The 17,195-nt window shown below is 41.5% G+C and overlaps 1 protein-coding gene across 1 annotated transcript in view; it reads right to left on the minus strand.

Annotated features, from left to right (window-relative positions):
- LOC114647425 (uncharacterized) overlaps positions 1 to 14,552 on the minus strand; it is a 32,957-nt gene extending 18,405 nt beyond the window's left edge. Inside the window, exons 1-5 of the mRNA XM_051922414.1 lie at positions 14,481 to 14,552; positions 6,631 to 6,762; positions 4,470 to 4,616; positions 3,099 to 3,203; positions 2,676 to 2,816 (exon numbers count right to left, since the gene is read on the minus strand). Of these exons, the coding sequence (XP_051778374.1) occupies positions 2,676 to 2,816; positions 3,099 to 3,203; positions 4,470 to 4,616; positions 6,631 to 6,762; positions 14,481 to 14,523 (568 nt within the window). The 5' untranslated portion in view covers positions 14,524 to 14,552. The remainder of the gene's footprint in view (positions 1 to 2,675; positions 2,817 to 3,098; positions 3,204 to 4,469; positions 4,617 to 6,630; positions 6,763 to 14,480) is intronic.
- Positions 14,553 to 17,195: the final 2,643 nt, after the last annotated feature.

Raw genomic sequence — 17,195 nt, forward strand, 5'->3', positions numbered from 1 at the left:
TTAGAGGTGAATTATACATTTAACATTACAAAGAGAATTAGGCATTTTACTCAAATTTCAAATTAATGTTTTATTTTTTTGGTGAATACAATTAGCTTTCTTTGTGGTTTGAAAGGTCTGCTCTCATCCACACTCTTCTAATGTTCTAATAATGCTTCACATCACAAATTTCAAAGTGGTCCAGGATCATTCTCTAGTTCTCCTTCTCCTTTTAATTTTGGGAACAATGGGATGTGTCCCTCCACATTGATGGAGCATCAGAAGGGCTCAATGTGATGGCTTTCATCCTTTTTAGATGTTGTGGTGGACGACTGGTGCCCTTGCCTGGCCAGGATGCATTGTTAGTTGAAGGACTGAGGGAGAAAGCACACTCATGACATTATCACTCCCCAGATTGCTAGATAGCAGCCCACCTGAGGTGTTGCAGTGCCAAGGATTCCCACAGGGTATGCTGGAAGTTTGAGTTTATTGGCTCAGCCCTGTTGGGTTCTGGGGGTGCTGCCATGGGATGCTGCAGGTACTGCTGAGCCCTACTCTGTCATGGTTCTGGACCAGGCTTACAGGACACCGGAAGAACTCTCGGGTGCAATACAAAATAAGCTGCCAGAGCTCCACGTCCAGAGTGGGGAGGAAGAGGGATGAAACTCGCTGGAGGAAGGAAGTGGCGGAGATGAAGAGAAAGAAAGAGAGGGAAAGAAAAAGAAAAAAGAAAAGGCTTTGCTGTGTGTGCTTATTGTACTGTTTTTGCTGTATTGAGAAACGCTTGTGTAGGAAGAGTTTCCCACAACCAAATAAAAGGCACGTGTTGTGCTCCTGAACTTATGCCTGTGTCTGTCTGTGTCGGGTTTGGGTAGCTGGAGTGCCCCCTATAGGCCAGAATGTATAATGATGAGTAACTACTGCTGTGACCGTCTGCATGACAAATCTTGTGTCCAACTGCACTGATTTTAGCACACATGCAGGAGTCAGCAGTGTTACCCATGCAAATATCTAAAATGAAAAGATTAAATCAACCCACATAAAGCAACCATGATGGGTCAACCATCATAACTCATAAAGATATCAAAGGGGTCTCACAATTGAACTTCTTTTAAAATTTTAACCATGCTAGAGCAATCACATGACAGGTGTGAGATGTTTGAGGTGAGTTCAAGAGAGTCATTCACCTTGATGATGCAGGGCTGATCACATCTACTGTATGATGATGTGGTGCACTCAAAAACTATTGAGAAAATATATGGCCACAATAATTTATTTTTGGCTATTCTAATAAATCACCCACGTGATGATATGTGGGAAACAATCAGTTCATGTTTGTGGAGTGGATCATGAAAATGGGCTGTGGAAAGGAGCAGCAATCGGTAGGAATGTTTTACACTGAAGTGGTTCTGTTGGGGTCTGGCCGCCCCTCAGACACAACTTGGATGACGGACTGAAAGCCGTGTGAATTCATTGCTGTTCCACATGACCTGTACTCCACAGGTTAGTATGCGATAAATTAGAATAATTCAGGCTGCAAGGTGCTGAAGTGCAGAGACCGCCGCTTCACGTCAGGTAGACGACAGTAACGTGAATGACACTCCTCAGGCTTTGTAAATATTCACTTGGCTCCTAAACACTTGGTACTCTTGTTAGATGGAAATTTTGTAAACTGTATGAAGTGCAAACAAATTACACAATGATGGAGATGTTTGTGACTGCTGTATTATTTTATACTGTACATGTTTGAATATGAAACAGTTAGTTTATGAAGGTATTGAAACATGATGGAGTTATATTGAAGATTTTTGGCTCATGATTAATGCAGTTGTTTCATACCTTTAGGAATGTTATTTGAAAAACAATTCTACAATAAGAAACAAATCCAATCCAGGACAAATGTTCTGACCCAGAGTGTTGTCAGACAGCTGACTTTAAGTAGAGTATTCCTGTAATCTTGTCTTATATCGCCCAGTGGCTACTTGTGTACCTGGGTGTATGTATGCCACCCTGTCTAATGTGACTCTTGGTGAAATGAGGACACACCTGAAAATGTGAATGTAGAATAGCAAGTGTAATTCTGATGGACTTTATACTGTTAAATCCAATGGTGGGGGAAACTCTGGATCTGAAATGGTGAAATATACATGCAGGGTTATGATGACTTTATTAAATGCAATTAAAGAGACGCAACATGGACGACAGACTGAAGGCTGTGTGATTTCATTGTTGCTTCACTTTTCCTGTACTCCGCAGACAACGGACTTCAGGGCCAAACACCCGGAGGTACAGCACCATCGATGGTCAGTGGAGTTCAGTTCCAGACTTCCCCGTTTAACATAACTCATCCTCTGGTGGAGGAGACGCTCGCATACACTTCAGGATTTACTGCTCTATCATTTTTGTTGCTGTGGCCCACTCATGGGGCCCATAACACCGACAATACATCCAGTTGTCTAATGCAGGGTGGCATAAGTTGGATCAGTCACACATCAGACGTCTCAAAAAAATTTGCTTGGTTCCAGACTTTTGACTGAAAGTGTTTCCTTATTTCTGCTATTTTCCACATTTTTGAAGTTATTTAGTCGCCATCTCAGTTATTTAGTTTATGGAAGAACAACAATGGAAGGTAATCAATCAAAGACAGATTTGCAATATAAAGATGACAACTCAAAGATCAACCACAGTTATCTTACCTGGGGAGGCCTGGTTGCAGAGCGGTCCTGTGCAGCAGCTGGCACTGGCACTCGAAGGCACCCCAAAGTAAGCTCCAATGGAGGCCATATTGTTACAGGCGCTAAGTGAAGCACATCCACTGACTGTGACCAGATTCGGGGCTGCAAAAGAAGGATCAACATGAGCTGAAGGCAAACGGAGGAGTGATGTTGTTTCATCCATTTTTAAATATCACTTCACAAAAGTCTTATAAAGTATGAAAGGCTTTGCACGAACCAACATTTTCGAGTTTTCACTCAGGCCCGGTGGTGAGCCTGGCCATACTGGTTTGATTTTTCCTTCTCAGGTGCTGCTGTAATATTTTGTCTGTTGTGCTTTTCTAACTGCTTGCTTCAAATGTGTTCACAGATGAGGTTTGCCTTTCTCTTGCTGTTTCTACTGACCTGTGACGGTGAAGCAGTGGTCTTCAGCATTGCTGCACGTCACGGCGCTCTGCTGGTTTACCCCTCCATAGCACTGCAAGGTTCCCAACGTCATCGGTGTAAATTCTATAAGAACAAACACACAGTGTCAGTAAGGAAACACGGGCAGACTCAATGATGAAACCTTCATTTCCACAATCTCAGACAACCTGGAAGTGTGTGACGCCAACATTTATACCCCAACAATGATGGTGTCACGTGTCAGGCACTTCTAGTTGTCCTAACATAACCACACAGGACATTGAGCACATTTAAGATCAAAGAGTTATGGGAGTCAGAAACAATCTACCAAGTCATGGGGTTGAAGTAGAAACCACAACCAGTAACCTTGAAGAAGGATCTGGATGAGATGTGGGGACAGCTGAGCTATGAGCTAAACAAATGGACTGATTGGCCTCCTCTTGGTTGGTACATTTCTTATGTCAACATTTTTCAGTGACAAACTTGCCCTGCCTCATTCGGGCTTGAAGTACTCAATGCACCCACATTGGCAGAACTTTTCATTTTGCCGTCCCAGACTGCGTTTGAGCACTCAGAGGGCTGGCAGCTTTGAACAAACACTGGGCATCAATGGCAGACCTGCATGATATCTTCTGGAGGAAATCCAACTGGTGCAAAATATCATGGCAGGTGAGTAAAGCATGGAGGAGAGCTTTGAAAAGGTGTTCAGTGATCAAACAGCAAGGGCTCAATGGATGACGTTTAAGACTCTGGGCCACGAACCCCACAATGGGATTTATTTGTAAAAGCACTGCAGTGACTGAACGTGAGAAAGCAAGCGGAGTTTGACTGACCTCAGACAGTAGGTGAATGTTTAGAGTTGAATGAAAGGATCTGACGAAGACCAGCATATGCCATTGAATGTCGGAAATGTCACCTGACTGGCTTCAACTGTGCCATGGATGACAAGTCATCTGAGGTGACATGTAACTTACAGTCAGGGCATTGTCCTGGTTAGCATTATCATAAGATAAGGTCCTGTTGGTGACAGATGTGAGAGCCACCCATGGTTTATTGACGTCTCCTGGGTGTCCTTGCATTTAGCGTCATGTTGTGCTCTTTAGTTTCATTCTAGAATGAGTCAAGGCTTGAAAAAAAGGAAAGCTTTTGTAGGAATAATGCAGGAACACAGACAAGATGGCAATCATGGTGCCTTGTATCTTGTGACGAAGAATCTGCCACTCCATATTGTGGCTGTTAAGACAAAAGTTCTAAGGCTTCTTGGTGTCCTAACACTTACAACAACAGGAATGGGGAAAATGGCCTACTCATCGTCAGGCATGTCAGTCTAGTGACCAGACGGTTCAAAGCCCTTGGCCCCCTCGCTGTCACCTGCAAGTGTGTTGGTGTTGCAGGAGTTGGTGGTGCAGCATAATGAGTTGAAAGTGGCATTCAGCTGGCCCGTGGACAGGGACATTTGAGTGTTGCAGAGTGATGGCGGCAGACAAGAACGGATGTAGTTAGTTGCACTCAAGGAATCTGAAAAACAAGAACAACAACAAAGTCAATGCAAAGTGTTAGTGACATTTGTGAACAAAGTGAACCAGATGTGCGCTGCCTGCAATGAGAAGCTGTACTGATTGAACAAGGCGGCCAAGGGTGCCTCCACCTGGCAGGTCACCTCCAGTCTCCATTTTAAGAAAGCCAATAAAGGTTGTGAGGGCTGAGGCTGGCCCTGGAGTTTCAGCATTAGGAAGAAGGAATTGTGTGACATCAGAATTCAGGCTGGACCATGATAGGACACAAATAGGCCAGCCCAAACCAAAGGACACACAGGTGTCAGTTGTGGCCCATGTGACCAGCCCCCTCACATATTAGGTCTGTCATGTCGGTGTCCCTGAAACAAGTGGCCAGCCAGAGAGCTCTGGTCAGCAGACACTGAGTGCTTGATAAAGGGCAGCATGGGCACAAAGAGTGAGAACTGAAAAGGAAATGTGGGGAGAAGGGAGAAAATCGACAAGTCACCCTGCCACAATTATTGAGCCCCTTTTGAATGATTCAAATCTGTTTAATAAGAAGAACTCAACTGTCAGTGCAGTAAAACTCAACTGACCAGGGACTAAGAGCCAGTCGTCACGTGACCTGAATTAACCAATGAATGACAGGCTTTAATGCTTAAAAACATCCCTTTATTCCCTGTTAATTTTTGATGATGATGGTGACAAATACCTCAGAGATCACAGTTATCACCAAACACGGCATCTCTGGAGACTTTAGGCTTTCAGCTTCCACAATTTTATCAAGATATCTGCTGCTCATGGAACTGTCAAGAAGCTCCCAGGTCATGGTGGGGAAAGGAAAATTTGTGAAAGAAGTCGTAGAAGGTTGAGGCTACCTGTTAATAGAACACCATGTTAAACTCTAAAGAGCTTCAAATTGACCTGGAGTGATGCTGTCGACCCGTGCCATGCAGTGCACAATAAACCAAGAAAGGGCTTATGATCCAAACCCATAAAGAGACACAACTGAGCTTAAGCCAAACCATCATAGAGAAACCAAAACCCTTCTGGGAAGAAGAGCTGTGGATGAAGGAGACCAAAATGGAGCTCTGTATTAATGCCGACAGTAATGATGTGAAGAGTGAACCTGCAGTGAAGTATGGTGGATGGTCCATAATGAGGATACTGTGATGTCTCTGGGCCTGGACACCTTGTATAAGGTGGTCCAGCTCTAATTATGCAATTTTCATTACACTATAACTAATTAAGTTTATTACATAGAAAATCACCCAAAAAATCCCTGACCATCGAGAAGTGTGCAAACTGGCAACATGAAGAATCGTCTTTGCGCCGAACTGGAATTGTCCCCGCATAAATCAAAGCCATCCAGACGATCTGGATCTGCATAATTAGATCTGGACCACCCTGTACATATTAAGAGAGTCTGAACATCTGAAGATTTCTGTGCTAAGATCACAGTTGACGATCACAGCAAGGGATCAGGGATCTACCGCTCGCATCAGAAAGCGTCTGTAGCTTCTGTTGGACTTTTTGATCTAAAGCTGATGTTTATTTGGTTCTTCATCTTTTCTATCTTTGTAGCTTGAACAGACCCCTCAGGGGTGTGAGGTCCTGGCTGGCAGCCTGGATCTCTTCCATACCCCTCCATGCCCTTATTTCCTCCATTGTGCTTATGTTCTTTCAGGTGGCTTTTTAAATTTAGCACAATGATATTCATGCTAACAGCACATCAGATGATTAAAAATCAGTCAGAATTTACTTTGTCATATCGTCACATTGGGTGTGGCCTAGGGAGGAATCCGGTGTACCGGCTGACCTCTGCTGGCCAGACCCCCGAATTACAGGCACTCACCCTTATGCAGCAATGTGAACACGGCGGAGCTGCAAAGTGTGCCATGCAACCAAGGAGTCCTTAATAAAACTGACTGGGAATCCACCTCCCTGTACTACTCAATGGAGTGTGGTGATTCCAGTTAGCACATGCTGAAGGTTCAGTGGGATTTTCTACCCACGTTGGGTCTTGGCCCACTTACTTGCTTGCAGTAACACAACCGCAGCCCCACAGGCTGTTGAAGTAGGAGAGCAGGTGTTTGCTTGGGTGGCAGGACAGGAGCTCCATGAAGTAAATCCAGAACAAGTATAACAGCTCAGGGAGGACACTGGACCTGGAGAAGAACAAGTATAAATGGGATTATATATGGTCACCATTGCACGAGTGTCAGAACAAGACTGAATCTGGTGAGCCACATCGATGGGCTGTTCTTAGAAATGGCCAAGAGAGAACAGGAACGATGCGGCCCATCTATCTGTCTGTGCCATCGTCCATATCAGGCGCACCACTGTGCCAAAATGATAAAGAAAGCCAACATGGCTGTCACTTCTGTGAACTCAGACACATGGAACTTAAACCTTAAGGAGTGAGGAGGCTATCATACAAATCCAAGGAATATCCCAGCAGCAGCTGAAGGACATGGAAGAGGAAAAGACCTGAGAGAAACAGGCCACTGGCCAGTTTAGTGCACAGTAAAGGTAATACAGGAGACAATGAGTGGTGACGAACGCCGGCAGGCTGGACACCCACAGGCGCTCTTGGACGCAATGCTCTTCCTTTCTTTCTCTGGACCCACTCCCTCATCCTGTCTCTCCAAAGTGTTCTCAGTGGGTCTTTGTACATGGATTATGTCTGACAGCATTTCACGTCCTGGACTCGGAGGGCTGCTGGTCAGTTGAGCATCAGCAGGCAGTAAAGAAGGGACAGGAGAGGAGGTACCATAAACAGTCGTACCCCGTGTGCCCCACACTCACCCACCATCAGCAGGCAGCAGCTCATTGAAGATGGCCGAGTCTCCACCCTGCATAACATAGCAATGGAGGAAGTGCAGCCTTAAGAGCCCACAGAATAAAACAAAGACAGTGAAAGTCTACAGGCACCAGGTGGCCATCTTCATCAGCAGACCACATCAGATGTGGGGCTACCTGGGGTCAGTAGGTCTGGAGAGCACAGAAAAAAAGTTCATTTAATGCATTTAGTTGTATCTATCCACCCATCCATCGATCTCTGTTTTCATATTTCCAGTCATCCATTGATTGATATCGTTATCCATCCTTGCATGTATCAAGTCCTCCAGCCAACCATCTCTCCTTCTATCCATCCATCTGTATATCAGTCTATCCACCCACCCCACGTTCTATACATCCATTCAGGTACTTGCCCCCTTTCCATCCATCCAGTCACTCATCGTGCTGTCCATCTCTCTTTCCATCCATCTGTCCAGTTCCTGACCTCACATTTTGCTTTACCTCTTCACTGGTGGGCTATTCTGCCATCTCTGGGCTCCCTGGACATGGTGGGCCTTGGGAATGCCTGACATTGTTGAATGAATACTCGACTGAGCTGAAGTCAGGTGATCTGGTAGTAACAGCTGCCCCCCTTCTCTAGAGACTCGCGTTCAATTCCAAGTGCCCCAAGTCCATGGGGGTCTAGCCTGGGTGTTCCATTTTCAGAAGATCTGGGTCTATAAAGTGCCCCAATGTGTGTGTGTGTATCCCACTGTGATAATGGATTTAGCTGAGCTAAAGAGAAACGAGCAGAGAAATTGACAAAGGAGGAGAGGAAGAGACACATGAAGGTCACTGCTCTGTTTGTCCAAAGCTTCTCACTCCATCCAGGGTGAATTTGAGGAAATTTGGAGGCAGAGCAAAGGGGTCATTTTGTGTGTTCTCAGCCGGAGACACTCCTCCTTGAACCCCTGACCACCTCTGTGATGCCTCCTGGGACAACAATACACTCCAGGCTGTGTCCACACACACTCACACAAACACGTCCAGTTTACAGTCAGCCATTCCCAGAGGTCCCCACAGACACGGAGAGAACAGAAAATGTCCAAACAGAGGCTGTGCACACATCCAGAGGACCTCCGGCTGGCTGTGTCCTCGACGTGTTCAGGTCAGGACACTTTGGTGAACACCACATCACTTTATCAAACATTAGAACAATCGAGATGAGAACAGGCCATTCAGCCCAACAGTCCTATCCACTTAATTCTCCTAAAATAACCTCAAATGGAGTTTTGAAAGTCCCTAAAGTCCTACTGTCTACCACACTACTCGGTCACTTATTCCATGTATCTGTGGTTCTTTGTGTGAAGAAAAACTTTCTGATGTTCCTATGAAATTTACCCTTCACAAGTTTCCAGCTATGTCCCCGTGTTCTTGATGAACTAATTTTAAAGTCACCGTCTCAACCCACTGCACTAACTCCCTTCATAATTTTAAACACTTTAGTCAGGTCTCCTCTTCATCTCCTTAAGGCTCAGCTCTTTTCATCTTTCCTCATAACTCATCCCCTGTAGCCCCCCATAATCAGCCCAGTCGCTCTTCTCTGGACCTTCTCTAGTGCTGCTATGTTTTTATGGAGACCCAAACTATCCCCAGGACTCCAGATGAGGCCTCACCAGTGTGTTATAAAGCTGGAGCAGAACCTCCTGTGACTTGTACTCCACAAATCAAGGCTCTATATCACCTGACATTTTTTTTTTCCTTCTAAATACTTCTCATAAGGTGAACTTTTGATTTTCAGACTGCCCGTTGCATGTTCCAGCCTAACATTTTTACTTCCTATGTGTAATTCTTTACGTTTACTGAGATTAAATTTCACAAATTCCCACAAATCTGCCCAATCCTGTCTGCTGTCCAAGTCCTTCTGTAATGATATAATGGATTCCAAATTATCTGCCAATCACCCTATCTTGGTGTCATCTGCAAGCTTAACCAGCTTGTTACTTATATTCCTATCTAAATCATTTATTTATATTAAAAACTAGCAAAATACCCGCGCTTCGCAGCAGAGAAGTAGTGTGTTAAAGACGTTATGTAAACATATATATACATAAACATATATACTTATATACATATCTACATATACACATATCTACTGTATATATATATATATATATTATATATATATACACATATACAAATTTACATATCTACATATATATATATATATATATAGATATAAATATAGACATACATATATACATACATACATTCACACACATATATATAGAGCAAAATACCCGCGCTTCGCAGCGGTGAAGAACTGCTTTAAAATTTTATATAATAAACTGAGGGAAATTATACCAATAATTATTTGTTAAGCATCTCTTTGTATACCATGTTGTCAGTTCGCCCCTCCGGTTGTAATATGACCAAGTTGTGCGCTGAGCTTACTCTTGAGCATGCAACGTATACTTGGCCATGTGAAAAGCAAATCAAGAACAGCAAGACCGCGCCAGCTGCGGAGCTCAGCTCGAGCGAAATGAAGTGAATGAAATGAGGTGAATGGGAGGGGAGATGATCACGTGACTCCAACACCCACCTTAACTCTCCATCCCTCCACAAACACACAAACACAGTCTCTCGGATCCCAACTCTCCTTTATATATATAGATAAATAGCAAAATACCCGCGCTTTGCAGCGGAGAAGTAGTGTGTTAAAGAGGTTATGAAAAAGAAAAGGAAACATTTTAAAAATAACGTAACATGATTGTCAATGTAATTGTGTTGTCATTGTTATGAGTGTTGCTGTCTTTTATATATATAATATGCACACACACACACACATAAACATATATATACATATACATATATACATATATATATACATACGTATATACACATCCACATAAACATATATATATACATATACAAATTTACATATCTACATATATATATATATATATAGACATACATATATACATACATACATTCACATATATATATATATATATATATATACTGTATATATATATGTGTATATATATATATATATATATATATATATATATATATATATGTATATATATGTATATGTGTATATATATATATATATATATATATATGTATATGTGTATATATATATATATATATGTATATGTATATATATATATATATGTGTATATATATATATATATATATATATATATATATATATATATATATGTATATATACTGTATACATATATATATATATATATATATATACTATATATATATATATATATGTATATATACTGTATACATATATATATATTATACTGTATATATATATATATATATATATATATATATATATATATACTGTGTATATATATATATATATATATATATATATATACTGTATATATAGATATCTACTTATTGGCTCCTGTATTTAGGATATGGCAGATTGGATAATGGACGGATGGACATTTGTATGCATAGCCCCATTTGCCCGTTTTCGTTTTTTTTCTTTCTTCAGTAATATTTCAGCAAACCCGGAGCTTGTCAGTTCAAATCCTGGTACTGACACCACTGTGTGACCCTGAGGAAGTCACTTCACCTGCCTGTGCTGCAAAAAACAAAAGTAATGTAACAAATTGTACCTCAGATGTTGTAAGTTGGTGGAATAAAGGCATAAGTAAAATAGATAAATATGTATTATACACATAGGAACTATTCATTTATTTTCAGTTAAGTCATCTGCAGCAAACTTTTATAAATGAGGGTTTCTCCTTTTTAGATAGTGCAAACTGTTTCTTCTTCATTGACGTTTTCTCTTGGAGAGCTTTTTTCATTTCATTGAAAATGAAAGCAGCAGCTGCCAAAATATGTAGCTTTCTTATTAATTTTTCAACATTGTGTAAAATAAATGTATAAAGTAACATAAAAGATTTAAATACTGGTTATCCTTTTACAGTAAAATATTACTAAAGAGATACAAAAAAAGTAAAATGGATATGTTCTTTTTCTTTAAGGAGATTAAATATTACTGAAGAAAGAAAAAAAAAAATTAAACAGCCAAATGGGGCTATGCATATGAACTTAAAAGGTTTAAATAAAACAGAAATATATATTTTATTTTTACTTGGTTAACTTGTGGAGGGTGTATCCTGTAGCAAAGCCCTAACTTTTTTCGTGAAAGCCCGTTTCAGTCAATAAGTCTTATGTGTGTGTTTATGTATGTGTGTATATATATGTAGATATGTGTATATGTAGATATGTATATATATGTATATGTATATAAATGTTTATGTGTGTGTGTATATTATATATATTTTTTATTATATATATAAAAAAGACAGCAACACTTATAACAATGACAACACAATTACATTGACAATCATGTTACGTTATTTTTAAAATGTTTCCTTTTTTTTTCATAACCTCTTTAACACACTACTTCTCCGCTGCGAAGCGCGGGTATTTTGCTAGTATATATATACATACATATACACACATACATGCAGTTTCAATAACATAGAAATCAATATAAACAATAACATCATTATCATATGAGAATATGAAGTAATATATAAGAAGCACATTTCATATAAATATAAATTATTAAACAGTAAAATCTTCTTCTGTAATTTGCTACCGTGGCTATTCGTTTGTCTGTCCAGGATTTTAAATCACCTGTAGCTCGCAAACCGTTTCACCGATTGACTTGAAATCTGGTACACATATAGTACGTCACGTCTAATATCCGCTTTATGGGTGATGATTGTATTACTCTTTTTATCTTTATTTTATTTTATTGTAGAATCAACTCCTATCTGCGCACACCAGGGCGGCCGTGGGCGGATGCGTATGGTGTATTCACTCCACGTTATCGTGCATTGCGCTGTCACTGGTATTTTGAGAAAAGAATTTGAACAACATATAAGAAGCGTATAAATTATTAAACAGTAAAACATTAACATTTAAGAAGTAAAGTTAGATTAAGTACTACTGCAGTGCCTTTGCTAAAATATAAAGTGCAATATAAATAAAATTTATTATTATTATTATTATTATTATTTTTTGTTTGCCCATTACATGCTTAAATGTATACATTTTTTGGTGTACCTACCCGAGAACACGCGACATATAACCGAGAGTGGGAGAAGCATGGATTGTAAACACGTGTTGAGTTCATCTGCTGGTCTCCCTCGTGGAATAACTGGTAATGTTTGACTAAAATCTACAGCAAGTAAAACGACATTACCTCCTTTTTTTTTTTTTACGATCTCTGAGATCTTGCTTTTTTCGGTTCAAGGCTTCATAAGCTCTTTTATGTTCTATGGTGTACTTATCCCAAACCATCATCTTTGAATGTTGCAAGACTTTTGCCTTGTATGTAGATCGGGGTAATTACATTCATTGCATTCCTAGTCTGAATCACAATCTGATTGTATGGGTGGTTACCTGGCACTGTAGGGTTGCCACCCGTCCTTTAAAATACGGAATCGTGCCGCATTTGAGAATGAAATTGCGCGTCCCGTTTTGAATCAATACGGGACGGGATTTGTCCCGTATTTTTTTTATCATTTTTTTTAAAGCAGCGTTTCATGCAAATCATCCCACACGCATTTTATGAAGATGCCTCCTTTCCTACTTTTGATTGGGTAATACTTGATGTCATCGTTAGTTTGATTGGTCTTTTTAACTGTCCAGTGTGGAGGACGGGTCTTTTAAGTAGAGTCTGCAAACTGTTGGCACTGAGATGTGGCGTCAGCGCCAGAGTTGAAGCCCCTAACGTTGCGGTCAGCAAGTCGGCTAACATCCGCCATGTGCCGTCTTTCAGTTGCGAGAAGCAGATCATAGAATGGTTGAAACTGTTGCCCCTAACGTTGCGCCACGGCGTGTGGTTCGTTTATACCTCGTGTCTTCTCATTAAACTTTTATCTCGCGAATATGTTATTGCAATCCTTAACGGGAGCGTTTCAATAAACTGATTGAAAATAGTTTTGCATTTACCTTTTTAGTAAAAGGCGAGCTTTTAAGCCTGAGAAATCACCCCGTAAATGCACACGTTTAATTGCACATGTGTTAATATGTATGCTTACACAGTATTAAAAGACAGTCAAAAATTAACGTCATTTACCTTCGTTCCCGCGTTTGACTCGTGCTGTAAATCTCTTCCTTGTTTTTAGTTCACGTGATTACGTAGGAGGCGTGATGACGCGATACGTGACTCCGCCTCCTCCATTACAGTATATGGACAAAAAATATGTTCCAGTTTTGACCATTACGCGTAGAATTTCGAAATGAAACCTGCCTAACTTTTGTAAGTAAGCTGTAAGGAATGAGCCTGCCAAATTTCAGCCTTCCACCTACACGGGAAGTTCGAGAATTAGTGATGAGTGAGTCAGTCAGTCAGTCAGTCAATCAGTCAGTCAGTCAGTCAGTGAGTCAGTGAGTCAGTGAGGGCTTTGCCTTTTATTAATATGTATAGATAGTAGTGGCCTCTGCACTGCCCCCTGCTGGTCACCACTCTTAACCTTGGCCAGTTCTGAGAAGGTTCCTTGCACCATCACCCTCTGCTTCCTGTGTCTGAGCCAATTCTGCACCCACACCCTGAACTGCCACTTCTTTTAGTTTGATGCCCACCCTCTCATGTGGCACCTCATCAAATGCTTTCTGAAAGTCCACAAAAATAATCTCATCTGCTCCATTCTGGTCGTATTCTTTTGTTGCCTCCTCATAGAATTCCAGCCTGTTAGTAAAACACGACCTCCCTCTTCTGAGCCCACAGTGACTGTTCAGTAAAAATCCTGTACTTGCCATGTGTTGCTCAATTTTTCTCTTAATAATTCCTTCCTTAATTTTCCACGTTAAGTTCACTGGCCTATAGTTGCTTGGACCTGCCTGCTCACCCTTTTTATGTGACACAATAATATTTGCTATTTTCCAGTCCTTCGGAGTTTCACCAGTGAGCAGTGACTTCCTAAAATACCCGTCAATGGTTTCTATCTGTACTTGATAACCTTCTTAAGCATTCAAGGATAAAACAGTCAACTTTTGTCACACTCTCACACTTAAAACCCCCAACAATGATGAATTTCCCAGAGAGACCTACCTGCCAGCACGGCCATGATGAGCACCTGCAGCGCCAGCTCCATGTTTCTGTGAATCACCTGTCAGGAGCCGATTCTGTGAATCTCCTGGCTTTTAAACGCCTGCAGGGTGGTGGCATTAGCGACATCTGACAATGTGACATACGACTCCACAACACCCTCCCTTTCACTGTTAATGAAAGCAATAAGACATACATGATAGAGAGCAGCCCTGGGGATTTTGACATGCCCCCCCTTTAGGGGTATAAGGCGCCTTACAGAGGTGTAGTCTGCAAAAGGCGCTATATCAAGGAACATTGCTAGATCGATTGGTGGATGGATTGACTGGTGGACAGATTACTTTGATAACTGGTTGACTGAATGATTAATTGATTACAGACACATAGAGGCCACATTTGCATGTCCTGAGGTGCCTTAATGTCTCATTTGGTGACGCTGGTTCAAGTCTGCATGGCCAGATGCTCCTGTGCTCCTCAGCTGATTTGGGTCGACTGCAGCTCAGCGTTTTATAGCACCCTGCACTGTAGATTGACTCAAAAAGGTGACACAGACTTACAAAATCATCCATCCATCCATCCATTGTCCAACCCGTTGAATCCGAACACAGGGTCACGGGGGTCTGCTGGAGCCAATCCCAGCCAACACAGGGCACAAGGCAGGGAACCAATCCAGGGCAGGGTGCCAACCCACCGCAGTTTACAAAATCAAAGGAACAATAATAACAATAATAATCTTCTTCTTCTTCTTTCGGCTGCTCCTGTTAGGGGTTGCCACAGCAGATCATCTTCTTCCATATCTTTCTGTCCTCTGCATCTTGTTCTGCTACACCCATCACCTGCATGTCTTCTCTCACCACATCCATAAACCTTCTCTTAGGCCTTCCTCTTTTCCACTTCCCTGGCATCTCTATCCTTTGCATCCTTCTCCCAATATACCCAGCATCTCTCCTCCGCACATGTCCAAACCAACGCAATCTTGCCTCTCTGACTTTGTCTCCCAACCATCCCACCCTCTAATGTCCTCATTTCTAATCTTGTCCATCCTCATCACACCTAATGCCAGTCTTAGCATCTTTAACTCTGCCACCTCCAGCTCTGTCTCCTGTGCCACCGTCTCCAACCCATATAACACAGCTGGTCTCACTACTGTCCTGTAGACCTTCCCTTTCACTCACAAATCACTCCTGACACTCTTCTGCACCCATTCCACCCTGCCTGCACTCTCTTCTTCACTTCTCTTCCACACTCCCCATTACTCTGTACTGTTGATCCGAAGTATTTAAACTCATCCACTTTCACCAAGTCTACTCCCCTCATCCTCACCATTCCACTCACCTTCCTCTCATTCACACACATGTATTCTGTTATGGTGGTCCTACTGACCTTCATTCCTCTCCACCTGTAGATCACATTGTCATCAGCAAACCTCACAGTCCATGGGGACTCCTGTCCAATCTCGTCTGTCAACCTGTCCATCACCATTACAAATAAGAAAGGACTCAGAGCCGATCCCTGATGTAATCCCACCTCCGTCACTCCTACTGCAGACCTCACCACGGTCACACTTCCCTCGTACATATCCTGTACAACTCTTATGTACTTCTCTGCCATTCCCGACTTCCTCATACAATACCACAGCTCCTCTCAGTCACCCTGTCATATGCTTTCTCCAGGTCCACAAAGACGCAATGCAGCTCCTTCTGGCCTTCTCTAAACTTCTCTAACAACATCCTCAGAGCAAACATCTCATCTGTGGTGCTCTTTCTTGGCATGAAACGATCCTGCTGCTCACTAATCATCACCTCACTTCTTAACCCAACTTCCACTACTCTTTCCCATAACTTCATGCTGTGGCTCATCAATTTTATCCCCCTGTAGTTACCGTAGATACTGATTTTTCTAGTATCAGAATGTAGTTTAAGTTAACTACAGTCCTGCACATCCCCCTTATTCTTAAATATCGGCCCACCAGTACAGTACACGTCTTCTCCACTCCTCAGGCATCCTCTCACTTTCCAAAATTCCATTAAACAATCTGGTTAAAAACTCCACTGCCATCTAAACCTTAGTGATTGGCAATAATGGATACAATGAGGCTATTAGAAATAAACTGGATATATTAGGATTAAAAGTTAAGACGGAGGTAAAAAGCTTAGGGGTAACTGTTGACTACAATCTAAATTTTAAATCGCATATTAATCAGATCACTAGGACAGCATTTTTTCACTTAAGAAACATAGCAAAAGTTAGACCTCTTATATCATTGAAAGATGCTGAGAAATTAGTTCACGCGTTTGTTTTCAGTCGACTAGATTACTGTAACGCACTCCTCTCAGAACTACCCAAAAAAGACATCAATTGTTTGCAACGAGTGCAGAATGGAGCTGCTAGAATCCTAACCAGGAAAAGAAAATCCGAACACATTTCTCCAGTTTTGATGTCACTACACTGGTTACCTGTGTCATTCAGAATTGACTTTAAAATTCTGCTTATGGTTTATAAAGCCTTAAATAATCTCACTCCATTTTATATATCGGAATGTCTGACGTCATATATTCTAAATCGTAATCTCAGATCCTCAAATGAGTGTCTCCTTAAAATTCCAAGAGCAAAACTTAAAAGAAGTGATGAGGCGGGTGACCTTCTGCTGTTATGCACCTAAAATCTGGAATAGCCTGCCAGTAGAAATTTGCCAGGCTAATACAGTGGAGTACTTCA

This window comes from Erpetoichthys calabaricus, chromosome 2, assembly GCF_900747795.2.
Source record: "Erpetoichthys calabaricus chromosome 2, fErpCal1.3, whole genome shotgun sequence".
Taxonomy (NCBI): domain Eukaryota; kingdom Metazoa; phylum Chordata; class Cladistia; order Polypteriformes; family Polypteridae; genus Erpetoichthys; species Erpetoichthys calabaricus.